Source organism: Drosophila sechellia, chromosome 2L, assembly GCF_004382195.2.
Source record: "Drosophila sechellia strain sech25 chromosome 2L, ASM438219v1, whole genome shotgun sequence".
Classification (NCBI taxonomy): domain Eukaryota; kingdom Metazoa; phylum Arthropoda; class Insecta; order Diptera; family Drosophilidae; genus Drosophila; species Drosophila sechellia.
Genome location: NC_045949.1, coordinates 9,212,231 through 9,234,333, shown reverse-complemented (window position 1 = coordinate 9,234,333; position 22,103 = coordinate 9,212,231). Strand labels below are relative to the sequence as shown.

At 41.7% G+C, this 22,103-nt stretch overlaps 7 protein-coding genes across 9 annotated transcripts; 1 reads left to right on the top strand and 6 right to left on the bottom strand.

Annotated features, from left to right (window-relative positions):
- Positions 1-210: 210 nt before the first annotated feature.
- LOC6611812 (40S ribosomal protein S28) lies at positions 211-656 on the bottom strand. The gene has a single exon (XM_002036298.2). It carries the CDS (start codon positions 525-527, stop codon positions 297-299), a length of 231 nt encoding a protein of 76 aa, XP_002036334.1. The 5' UTR covers positions 528-656; the 3' UTR covers positions 211-296.
- A 17-nt stretch (positions 657-673) lies between these two features.
- Positions 674-2,136, bottom strand: LOC6611811 (cytoplasmic dynein 2 light intermediate chain 1). Its single transcript, XM_002036297.2, has 2 exons — positions 1,891-2,136; positions 674-1,641 (listed from the first exon to the last, which is right to left on the bottom strand). Exons 1-2 carry the CDS (start codon positions 2,092-2,094, stop codon positions 739-741), a joined length of 1,107 nt encoding a protein of 368 aa, XP_002036333.1. The 5' UTR covers positions 2,095-2,136; the 3' UTR covers positions 674-738.
- A 268-nt stretch (positions 2,137-2,404) lies between these two features.
- Positions 2,405-6,151, bottom strand: LOC6611810 (vacuolar protein sorting-associated protein 54). The gene is made up of 2 exons (XM_002036296.2): positions 5,683-6,151; positions 2,405-5,319 (listed from the first exon to the last, which is right to left on the bottom strand). Exons 1-2 carry the CDS (start codon positions 5,868-5,870, stop codon positions 2,685-2,687), a joined length of 2,823 nt encoding a protein of 940 aa, XP_002036332.1. The 5' UTR covers positions 5,871-6,151; the 3' UTR covers positions 2,405-2,684.
- Positions 6,152-6,525: 374 nt separating this feature from the next.
- Positions 6,526-8,949, top strand: LOC6611809 (alpha-(1,3)-fucosyltransferase B). Of its 2 annotated transcripts, none has more exons than XM_032718469.1 (4): positions 6,526-6,857; positions 7,131-7,537; positions 8,002-8,179; positions 8,241-8,949. In XM_032718469.1, exons 1-4 carry the CDS (start codon positions 6,624-6,626, stop codon positions 8,754-8,756), a joined length of 1,335 nt encoding a protein of 444 aa, XP_032574360.1. In that variant the 5' UTR covers positions 6,526-6,623; the 3' UTR covers positions 8,757-8,949. The 2 variants fall into 2 exon arrangements, with proteins under 2 accessions (XP_032574360.1, XP_032574362.1); XM_032718471.1 differs by having other exon boundaries at positions 6,820-6,877.
- On the bottom strand, positions 8,825-9,706 carry LOC116801059. The gene is made up of 2 exons (XM_032718487.1): positions 9,216-9,706; positions 8,825-9,161 (listed from the first exon to the last, which is right to left on the bottom strand). The coding sequence occupies exons 1-2, from the start codon at positions 9,616-9,618 to the stop codon at positions 9,154-9,156; spliced, it is 411 nt and encodes a 136-aa protein (XP_032574378.1). The 5' UTR covers positions 9,619-9,706; the 3' UTR covers positions 8,825-9,153.
- Positions 9,707-9,798: 92 nt separating this feature from the next.
- On the bottom strand, positions 9,799-10,770 carry LOC6611808 (fat body protein 2). Its single transcript, XM_002036294.2, has 2 exons — positions 10,384-10,770; positions 9,799-10,324 (listed from the first exon to the last, which is right to left on the bottom strand). The coding sequence occupies exons 1-2, from the start codon at positions 10,705-10,707 to the stop codon at positions 9,878-9,880; spliced, it is 771 nt and encodes a 256-aa protein (XP_002036330.1). The 5' UTR covers positions 10,708-10,770; the 3' UTR covers positions 9,799-9,877.
- A 493-nt stretch (positions 10,771-11,263) lies between these two features.
- Positions 11,264-20,994, bottom strand: LOC6611807 (laccase-2). Of its 2 annotated transcripts, none has more exons than XM_002036293.2 (5): positions 20,606-20,994; positions 16,697-17,059; positions 14,132-14,313; positions 11,981-14,065; positions 11,264-11,916 (listed from the first exon to the last, which is right to left on the bottom strand). In XM_002036293.2, exons 2-5 carry the CDS (start codon positions 16,908-16,910, stop codon positions 11,512-11,514), a joined length of 2,886 nt encoding a protein of 961 aa, XP_002036329.2. In that variant the 5' UTR covers positions 16,911-17,059; positions 20,606-20,994; the 3' UTR covers positions 11,264-11,511. The 2 variants fall into 2 exon arrangements, with proteins under 2 accessions (XP_002036329.2, XP_032574353.1); XM_032718462.1 differs by having other exon boundaries at positions 20,958-20,987.
- Positions 20,995-22,103: the final 1,109 nt, after the last annotated feature.

The following is a 22,103-nucleotide window of genomic DNA, read 5'->3' as shown; positions in this document are numbered from 1 at the left end:
TTCACCCTTTATAACGGTACATTTCAAGACATGTGATTGACACTTCGCCAGCCTGCATCCCTGACATGGCGTTGCCACAATGTGCAATTGTGCTACCCTTAATTTAAAGTTTACCGGTTAATTGAAATGTAGCTATTTCAAAATCGCAATAAGGTAATTAAAATAATACATAATAATACTTAATTTAATAGAAAAAGATGAAAGCAGTAGTTCTTCTACTATATGGTGTTTTTTCTCCATTTTATTTAAATGGCGCTCAGCATTCAACGATTAGTTCCTATGATCTTCGTGAATTTTTAGCATATATCATCAAAGTTGCTGTTGCTCCTGCTCGAAGATTGCCAGGTCAACTCAGTGTCCTCGAAATCCACGATATCTCCCAGGCGCACAGGTCCCTTGACTGTGCGCATGAATTGCATCTTGGGTTGATCGACCAGCTGCACACGGACTTCGGTTAGAATGCCTTGGGCTCCAATTCGATTGAGAATTTTTATGACACGAGCCTTGGAAGCGACAGGTTGGGGCATATTTTTTGACTAAGGCTTATCAAGCTGTGGTAATGAATTGATAAGTTGAATGCTTCGTTTTTTTTTTTTTTTGAATTTTTACTTTTAGACCTAAAATGAGCTCCTGACACTAAAAGTACAGCTTTCTGAATATTCACAATATCTAATGACAGTTTTGTTTTGGATTTATTATAATACTTTGAGGTACACATTGCATAATTCCAACAGCTTATCAAGTTTGAACACTTTCGAACTTTCCGCGCAGCAGGACATCCCTCATTAATCCTGCAAGTTCCTCGTTTTTCTGCGATCGCATCTCATCGATGAGGGACTCCTTGAAACCAGGGTCTTTGGCTGGATCGGTGGTTTCTTGTAGCTTCTGCTTCTCCAGCTGCAGCTGGGGTACTTCCACTCCGAATGTGGCTCCGATTCGCTCCACACTTTGGGCGCCAGTATCACCAATTTTCGTCCAACTGTCCGTTCCAAACCAAATGCACAGTGGTTCATTGAAGTCCACGACATGAGAGCGGAATGGATGAGCAGGACTGCCAAATCCCAAGTGGTTAATGGTGTCCCTCAGGACCTTGGCCAGCTTGGGCATCTTCTGGGAATAGAACAGCAATGCGCCACCTATGAGGTGGGCCATCGATCGCAAGCAGCGACAGGTGTGCTTCCTGATAACAGGATCGAAACCAGAAAACACATCGTACTTCCCACCGACAATAATAACTGGAAAGGGCAGTGGGTCTAGTTTCTCCACATCTTTGTTTTGCTGACCCACTCGGTCCACTGTTCGCTGTTCGAGGATTTCCCTGAGCTCCGGTGTTACCTTTTCCATCATCTGTTGCGCCGTATCCCTCAGTCCCTTGTATGCGCACTCCAAGTCCGTCCAAAATCGCTGTGGCTGGGAGAGATCTAGCATTAGGACGACGGCTAGTTGCTGCAGACCATGTGTCCGCATGGGTACTTCCAGCAATTGCTCTGCATTGTCCAGGGAGCCCAGTTCCCATACATTCATCACCTGCGGTGACTTTCCGCTGCCAATCCGTCGTCCAAAGCTGTACTCCAGTGCTAGAGTTGGACGCGTTGCATGTTCCTCGCGGTCAAAGAACTTATTAATGGCCGTCGTCTTACCCTTAAATATTAAAACGTAAAATATTTTTGATAAGCAAATATTTAAATTTTTAAAATATATAAATAGCTTGTGTGTTTTAAAGACCTAGCTATTAGCTATTATAAAATTAGTTTAAATCGATTTAATTATTTTCCTCTATCTATATTGTTTCACTCCGAAATTTTAGGAAGGGTATGTAGATGTTTAGTGTATAATAACATTTTTGAAATATAATTTTAAGTTGTTTTATAAGTTGCATCCCTTGCTTACCACACACTTGCTTCCCAAGACAAGAACTGTCCGCTCTTTGGGAGTCGTTGTGGCCTCCAGTTGGCGAAGCCGCTGCTGCTCCTCCGCCAGTCGACCGGCGATGTCCTGAATGCTGGGCGTGGCAGTCTCGCCGCCTTCGTTTCTCTTTACAAACATTTTTTGAAGACGCTGGTGCAGGCTGTGAAAGATTAGCGGCAAGCGCATCGCAGGAAAAGGGAATTAACTAAACTACTGCGGTTTGTTTTGCACTTAAAACGGTTGCTACTGGCAACTGCGACACAGTGGCAACTCTGGCCGATATCAAACTGACCGTTAGTTTCACCCCTAAGTGGCATGCATTTGAATATACATAATAATAACTTTGGTTTTGAATTTCCTTTATTTATTGGTTGTCATCTGATTAAACATTTAAATAAAAATAATCTATTACCATTTCGATGAGAAATCCAGCTAACGACAATAATACTAAGAAAAGGAACAAGTGAATCTTTTACCGCCAATGTACGCATTGAAATTTGTTGATTATTTTCTGTTCTTTAATCATAAGCCTTTCACTGACTTTAAGCTTAAGTGTTAAAAAAGTACGCAACAAAAGAGATACATTTCCAATTTTCTTTTGCTATAGGGCGGAGCATAAAAGTACAAGCAATGTACAGTGGCAAACAAGATAGACTGAATGGACGCGACAATCGGTATTGTATAAATAAAACAAGGATAACAAACAATGTTGACGAACTAGGCGGCTGGGCGGTCGGAGGATTTCCGCGGCAACCATATGGAATACTTCGGAATGCTCAGTAGAGCCAGATCTCCTCCAGAATCCCGTTGTCTAGCTGCTCGGCGGGCAGGGCTTTCAGTGTGCGCAGCGTCTCCATGTAGAAGGTCAGCTCTGATGTCACCACCCCGTGCTGCGGACCCCCATTGTTGTTCACATTCAACTTGAGCAGTTGTTCCCGCAGCTTGTCTTTAAAGTTTCGATGAACAACGCCGTAGATTTCGTGTATCTGTGCCTCCGGCAGCACTCCGGCAATGGCCTCGTGAAGTTTCACCAGGTGACGCGAGATGTGACGGAATGTCTGAGAAGGTATAGGTGGTCTGGCTTCCCAGGCATCCAGTTGAGCTGCCAATCTCTCGGATACAATTCCGTGTATCTTATTCTCGATCTCCTTGATGTGACCCTGGTAGTCCCGCTCGATGGTTTCGTATCCGCTCATCGCTTGGAAATGCTCTTTAAGTTTGGGCAGTAGCCAAAGAACTAGTTGCAGTGCTCGCGAAACCAGAGCCAGGTTGGTGCTCGTTATGGTTTTTAGCCCAGCCACTCGCATTGCTCCTGCTCCGATAATCAGTTGGCAGCTTCTTGAGTTGAAGCAGCGCAGCAGGTCCACTACATTCCTGGCGTGATAGCTGGCTAACAATGGCAACCGATGAGCACTACAACCGTACTCATACAACATTCGGATGAGCATTAGGGAAGCGCTGACCAACGTGTACGGTTGTTTTCCTTCCACCAAGAGGACTGGGTTGCCTGTTCCATTGCTTATCAGATTGCCCATCTCCGGTTTGGCATAGTCCCCGGCGGCCATACGTTCGATTATTCTCTGAAACTCGTGGGGAATGTCTACTTGGCGCCATCGCTCCTGATCCAGGAGTAAGGACAACTTCTGCTTTCGTTCGGAATGGAATCGTTGAGCGTATCGGGAGGCTTGGACTTTGAGGGCCAGCTGCAGGGGCACACTGGCCACTCCACAAATGCTCCTTGTTGTCTCGCCAAACTGATCCACAATCTCAGACAGTTGGAAAAGCTCTTGCTCACTAGCTGAGCTCCGTTCCAGGCTCTGAGGGGACACAATGTTGGCACAACGCTCATGGCAGTAGTGGCAGACGGCTTGAAGGAGTTGTTGCAATTGGTTTTTTAGTTGCTCATGGTGTCCAGGACTCAAAAAGGCTTCTGAATCTATCAGATTCACTGCGTCCTGGGCTCCCACAGCTGCGTCCGCTGTTTGCTGCATTATACCGACTACAGTTTTAATTCTTTCGAGAATGGAAACCAAAGCTTGGCTGGAACGCTGGAGCAGGGCAATCCATTCGGGAAGGGTGAGCTCTAAAGCCTGCTCTCCGTGGCCCGTTAAACTGATCTCCTGATCGCTGTCACTCCGCGCCAACACCTCAATCAGCAGCTGTTTTATGATGGCTCGAATGGTGGCGATAGCTTCTTGTTGGTAAGCCTGGACAAAGGAGAAGTTCTGCTTGCGCAACAGGCCCATCACAATAGCTACGAGTTTATCCTCCTCGGCGCAAACGCTGTCGGTTTCCCGGAGGGCATCCGTTAACGGTCGATTTAGATCGGCGGCAGCATATCGTTCGAATTCCGTGGTAAGCATTTTGTCAATAAGCTTCTCCATTTCACTGAGCTGCATAGGCAGGTGCTTAAAGCAGTGAATGCCAAGGAGTTCGGCGGAAAGTATTTCCTGCGTGGTGCCTATCAAATCCAAGGCTGCCACATAGTCCTGGGTGCCCAGTAGGAGCTGCAGCATCGGTTGCGTCTTGTGTACGGTGGCCATCAGTCGGAGTTTGTCTAGTGTGAGGTTATAGTGCTGTCTTCTTTGGGCGAAACGCAGCACTTTGAAGCTGTCTACAACCGAGTGGCTGTGGAGTTCGGCTAAAGCTGCCCTCAACTGACGTACTTGGTCTGCCGCCTGCTCCATCTCAGCCAAGATAGCATGCTGCGTGGTCATGGCATGAAAGAACGCAGCCGATTTCTGCGATACCTGTTGCGCTATTTTAACTTCCACCATGTCCAGGTAGTGACTTAGCTGTTCCTGCAGCTGACGCCCAGTTTGCTGATGACTTTCCGGACTGGAAGCCGATGTTTGCATATAATTAGGAAATACCTGCTTAAAGGTTGCCGGGTGATGAAGCTGCAGCTGCGATTTCAAAAAGATCTCGGGCACTGAACTCAAGTGTGTTGGTGTCTGACCACCACTTCCCGGTCCAGGTGCTCCTTGTGCTCCATTCTCCAGCGGTTTATCACGCTCCAGTTGCTGCTGCCGCCGCTCATGCCAACGATATCGCTTCCCTATGCTGCCCAGATACACGGAAAAATCCGCATGGGTTATATCTGGCAATCGGGGTGATGGAGGCACATGACTCCGTTCCACAAAATGCTCGCCCCACTTTTTGGTAAACAGATTGGTCTGCTTTCCTCGCGAGGGATCGTTGAGCACCGCTGGCAGGTTTTGGGCCGCCGAGTAGACTCCCCATTCGGGAGGCATTTCGCGCGTGTGCTGATTGACATGGTACTTGGCGACATGAGCGTCGTAGTCGCGATCTGAGACTCCGTCCAGTGGAAGCGAGGCACATACTCCATTGAAGCCATAGCGGCACACGAATGAGCCACCCTCCCGGGTACAGTGACGATTTCGCAGGTGACTGTAATGCGTAATGAGAGCATTTATTAAAAAAGCTTTAAAAGATCTGAGTAACATTAATGATTCAATATTCTGCTAAATTCCAATTGAATGTGCAACCCATTCAATTATCTTTAAAATTCCACAGTTACACAGAAAGAAGTTATATTGTTTTCCGGTCGCACTTTTAGAAAATCTCAACGTTACATCTCGTTTGTGAGTTCGTCTGTAGCTATACAATTTTAATTATTTCTACCTATCTGTGCAATTTACCTGGCATTTATCGTTTCAACTCATATATGCATATAAAGTTAAGATAAAAATGGTATTGACTCGTAAGGCTGCTCAAATTTCTATTATATGGAAAGATTTGGACGGCACTCACTTGACGAAGTCGCTGATGCTCTTGAAGTGCTCCCGGGTGCAGTAGTAGCAGCTCTGCCAGCTGGGCGCCACTCCTCCGGCGACTCCACCGCCACCAGCCGTCGATAGCTTTCTGATACCCGAGTTCCCTGATGCCGGTCCAGTATCAACGGACGTGGCGGCACCTCCGGCGGATCTTGTCGTGGCCATAACACATGCTCTGCGTTTAGAGTGCCGCACCGTATGGTTTCCCCGGTGTTTCACCTGCTCCCAATCGTTGACGTGTTATGTCAATGTTTGTTTTCTACCTTCTCTCGTCTGCCTTTCTTGCCAGATGTTGCATTTTGGTCGCTCCGCAATAAGTCCACTTTCGTTGGCTGTTCTCTAGCCTTAGAATGGGCACATTTCGTTTGATCTATGGGTGTTTCTGTTGCTTCTGCGGTCGCTTAATTGAGCAATTGTAAGTGGAACAATATTATGACGAAGTGCAGTGTTGTAAAACAGCGGCGGACTGGATGGCAGCTGGCCAGGGCTGGAAACGGTCAAGCGCTCACTGCTGCTCGAAATTAAAATATGTAAGTCAATAATTTTAACAGAAAATAAAAATAGTGGTATATGCTTAGTTTATTTAATTAATCTAATTTTAAAATCTAGAACAAAAAATATAAAATTAAAAGGAAATTTAAGTTGAATTATAATTATAGTTTTTTAATTATATTAAACTCTTTTATTTTTTAAATAAAAATGTTAATTCAATTCCATGGCATACAATCGTATCGTGCAAGTCGTGTCTCCAAAATACACACGTTACCCAACACTGCATCGGAGCTAAATCAGCTGACGACTGACAGTTGAAATTGGGGCACTCGAGCGAAATTGCGGGGCACCGGCTTTTTGAATCTTTTCGAAGTTGTGCAGCGAATAATTTTGATTATCTAGCTACTAAGAACTACAAAGATAATCATGCGACTGGCACAACGTTACGGGATTGCACTGGTTGCGCTGCTTCTGGTTGGGGCGACCGTATTGTTCTTCTGGTCGGAAAATATGATGATCTATGACAACACCCAGTTCAACAGTCCTGTGGAGCTGGTCTGGTGGTCCAGGGATATGTCCTGGAATTACGACGAGCAACGCCAGTGCGGGATTCATACTTGCCGCATCACCAACAAGCGGAGCCGCCGTCCATTGGCCCGGGTTCGTTTCAAATGCCAAAAGTATAGATTTCTTTTTGTTTCACATCCGGCAGAATGATAAGAATTGGATTGGGGATAATAATAATGTAGGGCTCAAATTATTTGATATACTGTGCCATTGTTCTGTGAATAATTTATAAACATAGCTTAGGACTGATTCTAACTGAGAAATGCATAGAACTACAGATAAATTCGCTTGCTTCAGTAAGATATGTAATTGTAGATTCACTGTAATTTGATATAAGAATAATGGAGACTCTTAAATTTTTCATAGGGCGTCCTTTTTTACGGCTCAAACATAAAGACGGGAGACTTTCCCCTGCCTCGGAGCAAGCAGCAAGTCTGGGCCCTGCTGCATGAAGAATCACCAAGGAACACCCCTTTTGTGTCAAATAAAGAGTTCCTTCGCCACTTCCACTTCACATCCACGTTTAGCCGCTACAGCAACTTGCCGCTGACTACGATGTACTTGCCCAGTGGCGAGGCGCTCACCTCGAAGGATTACTACGTTACGTTTGGCGGCAAGTCGAGGTACGGATACCGTCCATCCACATCGGTGGTGTTCCTCCAAAGCGACTGCGACACAATGTCTGGAAGGGAGGACTACGTAAAGGAACTGATGAAACATCTTCCGATCGATTCCTACGGCAGCTGCCTGCGGAACAGAGATCTGCCAGAGAGGCAAGTAGGCTACTCCATTTGTGTCCTATTTATAATCGCAAACATTTTACTCACTCATAACAAACACACATACTACATCACTTGAAACACTATCCTTCTAAAATTCCTTTGCCATCATGACATCACCAAGTGCCAACGAGCTTCCCAAGATCTGTTGTGCAGAGTGCTGGGTGCAGTTGTACGGCTCCCTGCCATGTCGCCATTGCAATCCTCAAATGGGCAACGTTTCTAACCAACGAATCGCACCCAGAGAATGCTGCTGTCACCAGGGAAATCATAACAATGTAGAAGAACATACTTTCTGTGATGACGATTCTATAATGGAGTCTCAAAATAGTTCCAACGATTCTGAGCAAGATAGCAGCGCAAAATGCAGATGCACTTCATGTCGAGCTGGGAAAAACTAATATTTAATTTGCAATCGAATCGTAAAAATTGTTCAATGTCCATTGATTTTGTTTTAGCTTGCAGAAGGATTACTTGAATAATCTATATTCACCGGAGTTGCTTCGTTTCCTGTCCGAATACAAGTTCATGATTGCCATTGAGAACGCTGCCTGTCCGGATTATATTACCGAAAAGTTTTGGCGTCCTTTGATAATGGGAGTAATTCCAATTTACTTTGGCTCACCCACCATAAAAGTAAGTTCATATTCCAAATATAATTTTCACAATTTCTAATTACATTCCACAAACATTGCAGGACTGGGAACCGAATAATAAATCTGCAATTTTTGTAAACGACTTTCAAAATCCTCAGGCATTGGTAAAGTATCTCAATAAGTTGGCGGATAACCAAGAGCTGTACGATTCGTACCGCCAACACAAACTAAATCGGCGCAACCCCATTTCCAACAAAAAGCTGCTCCACAACCTTGTCACGCGCCAGTACCACATGGGTGATTCTTCTCCGGAAGCATCCCTCTTTGAGAAGTTCGAGTGTGCCGTGTGCTACCATGTAATCAACACGGCCAGGAACGTGAGGGCCGACTCGCGTCATTACAACTGTCCCCTGGAACCGGTGTATGCTAAGATGGAGGGTCAGAAAATTCCTCAGAATGTCGCGGATTGGCGAGCCGCGATGGAGGTAGGCCAGTGCCAAGCTAAAATACTCGATGAGTTCTTCCGTCGAAACATCGGCTTCAATGATGCTGAGTTCGATGCTGAGCTCAATCGGCGGATTGAGGGAAACAATTGCAGTAATAGTTCCAATACTTAATTTGAAAAATACGTTATGCTGTAATCATACAGATTTTGCCATGTGATAATAATGATAATAATTTACAATAAGCTGCCATTTCTGGTATTTACAATGTAAATACACCTCACACAGGTCTTTATTTTCCTATTCAATTTAATTGAGAGCTCTTGTACACAGTATAAGACAATAGCTCAATAAATATTTTTTTATATATGTTAGATATTTTATTTATAATAGTCAATGATTCTGATGAAAGACTTTAATTTCCATTGATTCTTCTTCTGTATGTTCCCATTTCATCTACATTCATTGCAAATGATTCCAATGATGGGGACTTCGTTCTCAAAAGAAGGCGCCTCTGTTACATCTTTCATCTCTACTATGCAAGGTTGGAATGCTGTTCCAATATCGTACGTCAGATGCCTAAGAATAAAAGTTTCCGCTATAATAAGTTTTAATTGCATTATAATTACTTACCCGGAAATACAGCATTTCTCGCAGCCTTTTCGAACTTTCGATTCGGTTTTCTTCCTAACCTGATCATCTCTCTTAGAATGACAGCCTTATAGAGAGAGGGCTCTGAAGACATCAATAAAATTTGTTTCTTTACAAACGGAGTGAATGGTTTTTTCGGAGACAATTTAAAGCCATTAATTAGCTTTCTGTGAGAACTATTCCTTTTCCTTTTTATTTGACTATGCCGTTTTTGAGGATTGCTTAGTTTTGAGGTCGGGGCATTTGAGGTAACGTCCTCCAAGCCACAAGAATTCAGTTTGTCCTGAACCTCGTTTTGAGAAATTTTGAATAGGCATCCTTTTGTGGAAACTTCGACGCCACAGCTAATGCATCGACTCGTATATGGAAACGTATAATTCGGCATTGTTAAGTTGCAAATTTTGAACCAATACCTATATAAAAATATTTATTGGTAGTAAGACGACATCAATGGAAACACAAATTTTGTTAGTTTTCAGTTCTACTCTCTACACGGAATCGTTATACAATACTTGCTGATAAGAAATATTTGTAAATGGTTGCTAGGATAAAACAGGAAACCAACTGCGAGGCCTAATATTTCCATATATTTTTCAAATGATTAAACATAACACACACATTTAATAATCGCTCAACTAAGCCATTTACATCTGCCAGTGCATCGTGGGCATAACCTCCTTCAGGTGGCCCATGTTGACAATCCACATGCTGCCGTTCTTCATCATCTCCATCGCGTGGATCATTTGCATGGCTGCCTCCTCGGGCATTTGGCGCTTGGCGCTCTCGATGGCCTCCACCATGGACTCGGAGTGGTGCCAGGTAACGTTGTCGCGCAGGTTCATCATCATCTCGCTGTTGGTGAGTCCGGGGCACATGGCCATGAACATGACGCCGGTCTTCTGGTAGATCATTTTGTCGCCCATGGAGCGGGTGAATCCGAGGATGCCGTGCATGGCAGCGGCGTAGACGGCAAATGCGGGCGCTGGTTCCAGGCCATAGACAGAGGACATGTTAACCACCATGCCACCCATGCCCATCTGTGTCTTGTCCATGTAGGGCATGGCCATCATGGTCGAGTGGATCATGCCAGTCTGAAGGAAGGAACTATTAGTTGAGATACCAATCAATAATTTAATTATCTATTCCTTACCAGATTCATGCCCATCGTAGTCTCCACATCCTTGTCGAGCAGGACACCCTCGCCATTGATCATCACATCAATGTGGCCCATCATTTGGCCCATTTTCTTCATCGCCTGGTCGATCGACATCCTTTCCATGAGGTTCATTTGCATGAAGACCACTTTCACGGACGGATTAATGGCCTGCAGCTTCTTCATCATCTCAACGTTCTCCATGCGATGCATAATGCCCATCATCTTGATGTCCTTCTGCATCAGCTGCATCATCATCTGCCATCCAATGCCGCTGAAGCTGCCCACGTAGACAACATTCTTACCGGTCCAGTCAAACATTTTTGTTTGGGGTTAAGTATTTGGGGTTTAGGTGGCTTGGATTGTGATGTGATGAGTGACTAACTCTGTCTGATGTTAAGCTAGTAGGTGGCTGCTCTTATATAACACCACCAGATGCACCGCTTCCAGATGTCCAGCGCATTTAATATAATGACTTTATTCGAATTGCAATAACATCGCCATAATTTCGGCTATCTTCACCGGGTCAACGGGTGAAGATCAGGTCCCTGTCCATTCCTGATACTTTGAGTTGGAAAAGACGACAACATGACCGCCACCAGCTGTTGCCAGTAGCGACCAGATAAGGCAGCCATCGACGACGAGGGCGTTGGCTGGTTCAGCTGATCTCCAGCCACCTGACGACATATCAATCTTTCGACTGGGTTCCTCATTATAAACTTGTAGAATTTGCCTAATATATTGTTGCAATAATTAGGAACATTTACATCAGATTTATTTTACGTTCTTTATATATATTAAAGTTAAAATTTAATTTTCAATATATATCTTTGAGAGCATGCAAATTGTACACTCATGATTATAAACACCAAAAATCTTACAAAAACATTTATATATTTATTTAAATGACTTATTTAAACATTTTCTTAGACAATCACAGATGCTTATGCTACAACGATGCGAATATATGTATATGTGTGGAATATGTACAGGTGCCGGACAACAAATATATTTCTACATCAATCAAAATCAATTTGATCTACACGATCTTTCCCAATCTTCAATAAATAATCTCTAAATTTCGTTTGGCAAGTTTGGATTGTGCTCTCTTTTGAAGGCCTGCTCTTATCGATAGAGTTTCACTAGCATAAAACTTATCATCAATGTAATCAATGTGGGTTCCAGACCTGATCCACCGCCATCTGTATTTGGGGGAGTAGCTGTTATGGGCTTGCTGGATCCCGAATCTTCCGTAGTTCCTTCATCAGATCTCAAGTCTGGATTGTAATCTCCGCAGGTGGGAAAGTTCTCTGGCACCGGGACCATTTGATCGTCGTTACCCACTTTGAAGACCAGAGCCATACCGATCTCGGCATGGAATTCGATGTGGCAATGGAAGAGCCAATAGCCCGGATTAGAGGCCTCGAATCTTATGATGGTATAGCCTCCATCTGGAATAGTAACTGTGTCCTTCACGGGGGGATTGTCCAGATTCCGCTTGAGTAGATTGAACTGATCCAATTGTTTTATCTTAAGGAGATAATAATTACAAGTTAAGTACATATTTTTCATTTTTTTTGAGGAAGTTACTAACCATTTCAACGGTGACGTTCTCGCCCAAACGCTCCAATCCCATGACTCTGAAAGCGTTTCCATGCAAATGAAAGGGATGATTGGCATAGTATTGGAATCCCTCATCCACGATGATCATCTCGACCACGGCGCCCAATGGTACCTGCAGCACATGATGACACTTGCAGAACTCCTGGCGACAATCGATACCCTGATCCATTAAGCTCGTTTCGTTACAGAAGTCCGAGTCCTTTAGCTGACTTCTGGAAGGTAGCATTGCTAGCGAAGGAAACTTTAAGGTAATATGATTCAGTTGAGGGGTGTACAGGCGGTTCTGCTGAGTCATCTCCATGTCCATGGCATAAAGATCTTTATCGTGAAAGTCTGGGTTATTCTTAGTATAAAAATCGTAGTACATAAAGAACTTGTAGTCCGCTTCCGGTTTCAGTGTATCGTGATCGATGCCCGAGACATGATCATAGATGGGCAGAGCCCTCATTTCTGCAACGGTTTTGGTGTCCGGATAACCAGGACCACGGTTCATCACATTCAGTTCAATGCCCTCAGCCTTGTGGCCGTAACTCAATTCCGCAGTAGGCTCTTCATCTGGAGCTCCCTCATAGCGAAGGATGGCCACTTGAAAGGCGGAGGTAAAGACTTCGCTGCAGTCCATCAAACCCTTAAGTCGAATCCAATAGTTTCCCACCTCGAGATTGGCATTCAGCACAAAATCAAATCGCTCACCGGAATAGGTAACTATAGAGCCCACGTCCATTGCCTCAATATCAAAGCCATCCGAGTTTATGGCTGTGAAGTTATGACCGTCAATAGAAACCACAATCGGACAGTTCAGATATTCCGCATTTATAATCCTGAAGCGGTAACGAAAACCTCTTCGCACTGTGTAAATCTGATGGGGCACTAGTTCCAAGGGTATCTCATTTAAATTACCCCTCTTTTGGCGGGAATTCACGGGAAATAGTTTGGTGCTATTAGTTATAGCCAATCGAGCTTGTCTCGGTAGTGTCTGAACGAAGTCCACCTGGGACTTGGGCAATGGTTCCACGGGTTGGGTAGTTCTCTCCTCAGCTCTGCGATGAGCTTGCTTCGCTTCCGCCCAAATGCGATTGTAGTAACGTCCCTTGCCGTTAACGAGCAGGTTGTGGGGCTTATTATCACCTCGGGAGTGATGATGATAGGAAAATATGCTGGCACCCGTGTCGTGTATCCAATCCTGGACAATCATCACATGCTCGCTGAGGTCAAAGTCGTAGAGTCCTCCGTGTGGTTCGGCTGTCTTTGGTTTGCGGATGATCAAGGCACCGAAAACTCCATCACCTCGCTGCATGCCAGTGTGCGAGTGCCAGAAGTGAGTGCCAGAGAGATCGGCTGGAAAGGAATACCTGAAGGTCGCATGTGGAGTAATTGGACACTGAGTGATGTGAGGTACACCATCCATATAGGGGGTCTTCTTCTGGTGCAGACCATGCCAGTGAATCGATGTGCTCTCACCCAACAAATGATTCTTTACATCGACCACTATTTCATCGCCCTCACAGACTTCAATCGCTGGTCCGGGCATCATCCGATTGACCACGGTGATACTTCGCTCTAAACCATCGCCCATGACACAATGTGGTCGGGAGCAATCCGTAAGATTCCGTGGGCAATCGTAGCAGGCTTTGGAAAAGGTCTGGTACCATTCCACCACGAACTTGTAGCGACAGGTCATGGGTTCGGCTCCCACTTGACAATCCCGATTGCAGGGATGGTTCCGATACCATTCGGCTGTCCAAATATCATCTGTGCTCTCCGCTACATTATCCTGCAGCTCCTCAATCCTGGCCGTTTGGAGAGGCCTACAGTAGGGACAACAGTTTCGCTCCTCCAATCTTGAAGCTGGACAATCTTCAGTCAAAGCTGGACAATTTCTCTTGTATGTATTCATTACAATCTGTCCATTATCCAGACGTCCACATTCGATGAGCGTGCAATCGGCATCATTGTGCCATGATTCACCCACCGCGTACAGGGTGTGGTTGTGTTGACAGTGAGTCCTTACACACTCCCCGCAGCAACTGCCTTCGACAGTACGCAGCTCGGAACCCTAATGATGCAAATACACATGGACAGGATGATAATATTGCAGATATGGAACTTAGTGCTCTCTTACCACTTCACAGTAGAACTCATTGCAGTCGACTTGGGTGACCACAATATGCGCCTGTGGATCCTTGGCCACACCAGCTGCACAGGAATACACCAAACATGGATCCTTTGAGGCAAACCACACTGCGCCAATCTCCTTTCGATAAGTGGTGTTGTACTCCTGATACAGGCAGACGGTATTCTCATCTAAATTAATAAAAAATGCAAGAATTCATTTATTGAAGTTTAAAACACAATCCCCAAAGGGCTTGCCTAAGTACAATTTTAAAGGATAATAACATAAAAGGATATTCTTCTAAATGATTTGTAACATGATAAAATTTCTTCAAGGTCTTATTCAGCTTTGTTCGTGTTCACCCTAGTAAACAATTGCTTAATCTCTAGCAAATATAATTCACATTGGGGTCATAATCAAATAAAGCCGAACAAATACAAACAGTTTGAGACCAAAACACTTTCTTTAGTCTTTTTTTTGCGGCTTATCACGCGCCTGAGATTTGCAATTTATAGCTCACTTAATTGAATGCATGGCATAGTTTCACACTTGGGTATTCCCACATATGTACTGATTTCAAAGACCTATTATTAGTTCATAAATGTTCACAACGTGTGCTAATTGTCTGGCCCCAGGTGCCTTGAACTCTGAATCACATATTGGTAGACATGTGCGAATAATAATGAAAGTGAGAATTACTATGGATGTTATGACTTAGTTCTCACAATACAAGGCAAACCGGTTCTTCAGGTATATTTTTAATGTGTGCATTGCATTCCAAATTAAATTATTGTTAAATATTACATTTTTTTTTTATTATTTAAAATTTATGAATTATTTTAAATTGACAGTATGTGTCAGCTTATGTCTACTGAAATTATTAATAAATATTTTCTTTCAACAGTTTCAGCTTAATTGGGTTCACATTCCGTAGCAAAATTATATGAATATTATCTTCAAGTGTCGACACTTGTATGTAAATTAGTGCACAAGCATTCAAGAAGGCAATAAAGTGCACATAAAATGCCTTCAAGATCCGGATGAACGGGACAACCTGGCCTATAAGGTAGTGGAGATTATAATTTTCCCTTTGCCAATGCGAAATGATTCAGCATGAGCTTGCTATTAGATATTGTCGGCGAATCTATAGAATATTTCAAGTGTTCGTTTAATCTTCATAGACTCCGCCGTAGGCCCATAAAGATTTCTGGTCATGAAAACGGTTTAACCAAGTTTAACAAAAGGAAAATATTTCGTAGTTCTAATCAACAGCGCGTAGCAATAAAAACAATGGCCATAGGCAATCGGAAAATCACTGCTAAAAATACACTCACATTAAAAAACAATTGACTTTACGACACGGAATTGTGATTAAATACCAGATAAGCTGATAAGCTTGTTCAGTTTCCAAGAAGCAATATTTGAAAATGAAAGAAATGTGATATTTCATTTTCGTAATGTACGTGTAATTTCTGTCATCACCTAACACCTTTTTAATTTATTACAATCTGAAGTTCGCGAGCTGTCAATCTAGTTTAATAAATCACTCAAAATGTTACCTGCTCATTTTTAGATGTTTTGCTTTATAATTTATAGGTACAGTTTACAAAAATTTGTTGCATATCTTTTGAGATGCTGTTCAATAAGAGCACCGTCTTTAAAACCACTTTAATAAGAAAACACATTATTCATGAATGAATCAACAGTTCGGATGTGGAGTGAAATATGAGCTCTAGGCATATGGGACTACGGCTCATCCAGATCCTGTTTGGGATTCCTTATATTTTGCCCTTTTTTTCCAGGAGAAGAGGGAGACGACTGGGCGATGTCAGCAGCTGTTTGGCATATAAATTATACTGCGAATATATACGACTGCTGCACGTACATCGCACATATAGCCAACTCCGTTAGGCGGATGTCTGTCAGTTGAGCATTAAGGCCGCCTTTATTGACTGCTTTTCGGCGAGTGAGTGTGTGTGTGTGTGTGTGTGAGAGTGAGAGAGGGGGTGGGGGCAGCGGCACTGGGCTGCATCGTTTATTGGCTCGTTATGGCCATTATTATGATTGCCTCCCCGCCTGCCAGCCGACATTTGTTTTAACCATCAAGCACTCGCTTGATTATTTGCCGGACTTACGCAAATTCACATGCCAGGTGGGCAGATACTTATTTTTCGCATGTGAGTGGCAATCGCTGTTTACATTGTCTAAAGGAAATACACTTGCATGTACACTTCAGTTTTGCTTGGTGTTAATGCTTATGTAGGCATTAATTTGGCCAAGGTCGCTGGGCGTTAATTGCCACGTGAAGCTTCTGACGCTTAACATGGGCCTCAAGTTTAATGGACATAAACGGTAGTCGTGGGTAATTTTCAAATAAGTCACAAAAAGCTTGCTTTAGTAGGGTTAAAAATATGAATTTCAAATATATTGTCTAAAACCCTCTCGTAAAAAATTTAAATAGGCTTATCAATTATAATTCAAAATAATTTTATATTTTATTAATCAGAAAAATATATATGTATTAAACCAAAATCCAAAATTTTCAAATTTTTTATATTTGCTGCATCAACTCACCTGCTGATTCGCCTACAGTTTGCAAGCCACTGGCGTAGCTCACAAACTGCAGCAGCGCTGTTAAGAGGACTGTTATCCGACCTAACTCTGCTAATCTGCTGTTGACAACCGGCATTTTGCTGTTGAATCTGCTTGGCCTTTTCGATGTTTTTGTTAGCGTTGTTGTTGTCGTTGTCGGCTGGCTCATTTGGTCATAATTATGGCTTACGCTCATTCAATTTGAGGTTATTGTTTTGGTTTTTATCCCAATTGTTGCTGGCTGGATTTTATTTTTTGTTGGCTTCGCTTGTCTTTTATTGAATATTTTTGGAGCTATTTTGTATGGTTATGCGGAAGTTGTTGTTGATTTTTACCACAAATTGCCTGCAAATGGGACGTATGAAATAGACATTGACTATTATTAGTACAAATTGTGGCTTCAATCACACTTAATATTGTTATTATATGTATTTATTCAGCTGGTGGTGACTCCGGCATTTAAATTCGAGTTTTATTGGAGTACATATTTCTTATTGCCTAATTGAATTTGTCTTGCTTGGCAGATGGTCTTGTTGATTGTTAATAAAAGGAATTGGTCTGGTGGTAAAGATGTTATATTATTTTTTATTGGAGTCAATTCTGATGTATGCATATGGCAAAAAGAAAGGCGTTGCTCCGTTTCAAGGTAAGTTAAGAGTCTAATAAAGTTTAAATGAGTTAAAATATTTTAACGTTTTTAAAAACGAATTTTTATAAATTTAAACATTTGTTGTGTTATTTCATATTAACACAGCACTTTGATGCCTTTATAATAAATTGATTCTATTATAGAGCTTTTAGTTATTTCCATTCAATCCATATTCATTTCCCTGCTTAATCGAATTTCGTCTAATAAACACTAACAATTACACAAATGATGTTTTCCTTGTTATTGCCAAACGCAATCAATGGAAATATTCTCTAACCCTATAACCACATTAGCCTGGCATCCTGTATTGACCTCGTCGCCCGAAAGAATGGAGCACGCACATGGCCCAAAAGGGCAAACATAATGAGGGTATATATTGTATATTAAGTTAAGTATGATTTACGGCCCGACTGTAAATATCACTCATACGCTCTGTGGTGCTGGGCGAGACTGGTTGGCTATTGCTTTTGGTCCTATCAGCACATGGCCAGCAAGTTGAATCGCCGGCTCAACTCAAGACGGTCACACACACTCACAAAGCACGTACGAATTTAATTAATTAGCACGCTGTTCCTTAAGCACACACACACACACACACACAGACACATACACATGCACACACACATAGGCAAAAGCTCACGTCCGCTACAGCGCGCTGTCCAGAAGCCAAAGTCCGTTGGAGCCTCACACATAAAGAAAACTGCGCATAAATTATGAAAAGCAAAAGAAAAGCAGAAACGGTTGCGAGGCGGAAAATACGAAAGAAATGACTCAAGACATTTTTCATATACATCAAGTTGTGTTTATGCTTCAATTTTCTTGGCAGAGTGCTAAATGCGGAAATTATACTTCAAAATAGAGCTTACTACAACATTCAACTGGTTTGTTTCAAGTAAATAAAATTAATACTATCTTTATTAATTGGTTTAAGAACGGTTTCATTTATTTGTATTATTCAAGTTTATATTTCAATCTTACTTTAATACTTTTATAGAGAATTCATACGTAAGTCAATGAAAAATGTACCGAACTGCCTTCATTGTCTATCCACTTCGTTCTTTTTGGCAACACTTAAAGCATCTTAAAGATTTATGTGCTGCGAGTACCTTAAGGGCCAACAGGACGTAACGCACTTCCGTTAATTAGGAACTAAGTACCCAGCTACATGGCACTTTATTTAAGTCAAAGCAAAAACAACGTTAGAATCCCCAAAATTAAAATCGTATTAAAAAGATCTAATCACTTAATGAGCCATAACATTTTTTAATAAACTGTGCTGCTAGCCGGAACTAAAATATTAATTAGTGATGGAGTCTTGGCTCAGCCAACTGAGCAATAAATCAACTTTCAATATTATTTGTTCGATGTTGGATGCTCACTTATTTCTAATTACAAATCTTAAGTGTATCTGATCGGTATTTATGCCATATGAGTCAATGGATAGATGTCTGTTTCTTTTTGACAAGTGTACAATCACTTTAATTAACATGCCTCTTGGATTCTGAAGTGCAAAAGTCACGTGGAATGCCGGATTACTCATATGGGTTAAGGGCTTTGATTTGATTCGAGCTGTCAATAAAAATCCCACAGGGGTATTCCCGGAAAACATACACCTTGAAATGTAATTTTACTCTTTTCATTTTCGATGACTTCATTGATATTTATTTATTCTTTTTTCATATTTCATTTGAGCCTACGTAGGGTTTCTGTTCCACTTGAATGACTACGATATCTGGAGATCCCCACACAATTTACATTTTAGATCTTGAGAAACTAGAACAATGAAAACATTAGGTGACGAAACCTAAGGACAGAATTCCCAATTAATTAATTATTCATTATTTACACTGTAAGGTTACCTTATTGAATTAAAATATTTTTTATTTAAATATAAACTAAGCACTTGAAAGAATTGTACACTCACAACCAATGGTATTATTTTCCCAAGTCTTTCATTTTTTTTGAATGCATTCTGTTGTCCCTTTTTTTACCCTTCACTAAAGTTAATCAGATTAAGTTTTATTGTTCATTTATTTGATGTCCAATTTCTTTTTACCAACATGAAATTTCTCTGGCAATCAATCAGAAAACGATGTTATGCAAAGTTTGCTTTTATAATTTTTTGCCTCGGAATTTTGTGTGGTTTTTGTTGCTGTATGGAAAGGTACTACCAAATCACACGTTTGTAAAAAGTTGCATAATGCCCAAAGTGTTTTTCGCTTCACGTTTTTACATATAATTATCGGGCTTGTTTATTGTAATTTGATTTGATTTATTTAAGACCCTTTTTATGCGAGCATCTCCACTTATTTTGACAGCAATTAGCTGATGCTGTGCCAGCTGCTTGACCGCATTTTCGATCATTTTGTTGGCCATATACATATATACATAGTATGTTGGGGTAGGCAACGAACGACCAAGTGAAATGCGATAAAATCATGGCAAAAGCGGAGATGGAGTGGAAGATTTTTAATCGGCTTATCTCAGGTCCGGCGTTACGATGGCCAATTGGTGTTCCCGTTTTCTCCCTGGGAAAACCCCCCACGCATGAACTTTGAGCCGGGTTCTTGCCAATACACCTCCAATTCCAAGCCATGGTCAGCCGGTTTGCCCGGCGAACCAGTCTTTTCCCAGCTATTTTTAGTTACAAGCCACAACCAAAACAAAAAAACGAAATCAAAACAAACTTGGTTCGTTGCTCGAAGCGAGCTACGTGCCGACTTGAAAGAATGAAAACAAATGGAAAACAAAAGCCCAAACCTTTTTTTTGTTTGCTTGGAATTATTAAGAAACAAAAAAAAAAAAATACATTCGGCAGTAATTTATGAATTGCGAATCAAGATGTATTTCAAAGATTAATCTTGAGGGCCTTTTCTTGCTGCTGATTAGAATCTCTACGGGTAAATGAATGGAGCAATTATTTTTCGTGTTGCTTTGCCTGACCAGTCAAGAAACAATTTATGGTTTTCTTCTCAATGTCAAGGCCGTTTGTAAATGGTCAAGAGGCGGAGGAAGTGGAAACTGTTCAAGCGTCGAATGGAAGTTTCCCATTGTTTGTTGAAACAAGAAGCGAAACACTTATTAAGACCAGGGGTTATTAAATCAGGATAGTAAAAAAGTGATTTTAATATTAAAACATAAATTAGATAAGCTTAAAATGCCTCACTTGCCAATCAAGCAAATTCCTTCAACAAATTCTTCTTCAAGGCTTGACTACCACTATTGATATTATAAAAACACACCAATAAAATGCAATGATGTCATATTCCAAAAGCAAGATTTCGCCACAATTTTCATTAGTGATATCAAAGTTATTGTGTTATATCAAAGTTTCTGTTTATAAAATGTTTATGGAATACACTTAAAGCATTTATGGGCTACGTGAATTGTGTTAGCAAGTTAATTCACTTATCACACGACTCTGGGCATTATGATGATATCACAAAATACTATTTGCTTAGCACCGACGCGACCGAACTTTATTGCCTTCAGATTAGGGTCTGGTTTGTATTTCGTTCGGAACCCAATCACTCAAGGAAAACAGGGCCAAAGTCCTTAGAAAAACTAGGGATATCTTCTTGCCGTTATATTAACCATCTGCTAGAGACGCGCACCGCTCGCCGTTTGAACCACAACTAACGCGATTCGAATGCAACTAAGTCGCTTTTGAAGATAGCCAACGGCGCGCCGAAGAAAACGCGCTAAAACTGAGTGAGATTTTAGCCCAGTTCGACCCTTTTGGCCCGCTCGTTGCGACCGCTTCGGCAGGTGATAACGGCCCGAAACGATCGGCTAAGAGAGAGAGTCAGGTGGGCGATCGTAAGAGAGGCACAGAGTGTGCGCGCGCTTCCGTCGTCGTAATTAACCCGCAGTTGTAGGCCATGTTAACAACTTGGTACTAGGCATTCGGCTAACAGAGATCTCGTGCGGTTATCTCCGTTGATTGGCCAAATGTTAAGAGCTACTCTCAGAAGCTGCCGACATCTTGCTTCCGTGTCTTGATTAGAATTCGACACATTTCTCTACGCCTGTATCACCTGGTGGTACTCCCCATTTTTCGGAAGATAATGTCGATCTTTGCATTTATTAAAATCTGTCCAGCATATTTGCATTGATATTTTAATTTTAACTACCGCTGGTTGCGCTGCTCTGCGCTTGTTCGTTTTGATTGGTTTTTTTTCTGAATTTTTAATAAGCTTCGCAACTATTATTGGAATGTAGTTGTCATAGTAAGGAAACTGGATTTTTCTCCAGATTGCTACTTGAATTGAAGTTGATTGCTAACTGATATTGCCCACGCCGTTAAATAGAATATTAATTCAACGCTTGGTCAACGATATTTTCAGCTTGCTTGCGCAGTTTGTTGAACTTGGTACATTCATATATATTTTTGCAAATTCGCTTGCGTTGAAATTCCAATTTTTAATCAATTATAAACATTTTTGAGAATTTTATTAAATATTTTCTATATTTTTTATCATAAAGGGCTTATTACCATTTGTTTATCAATTTTAAAGGCTGAAATAGGTTCAAACTCAAACCCATAAATATAAAATCCTCTGAGTTTATTAAACTCGTTTATATTCCTACTGAATTTACTTAATAAAGATACACATTTTGGATTTATGAGACATTTATAGCCCAATATGTTTAAAAATGCATTGTCTCTTATCAAATTAGAAATTTAAATACTGGAAATATGTATAAATTTTCAATAAGTAAACCGATTCTGAATGAAAT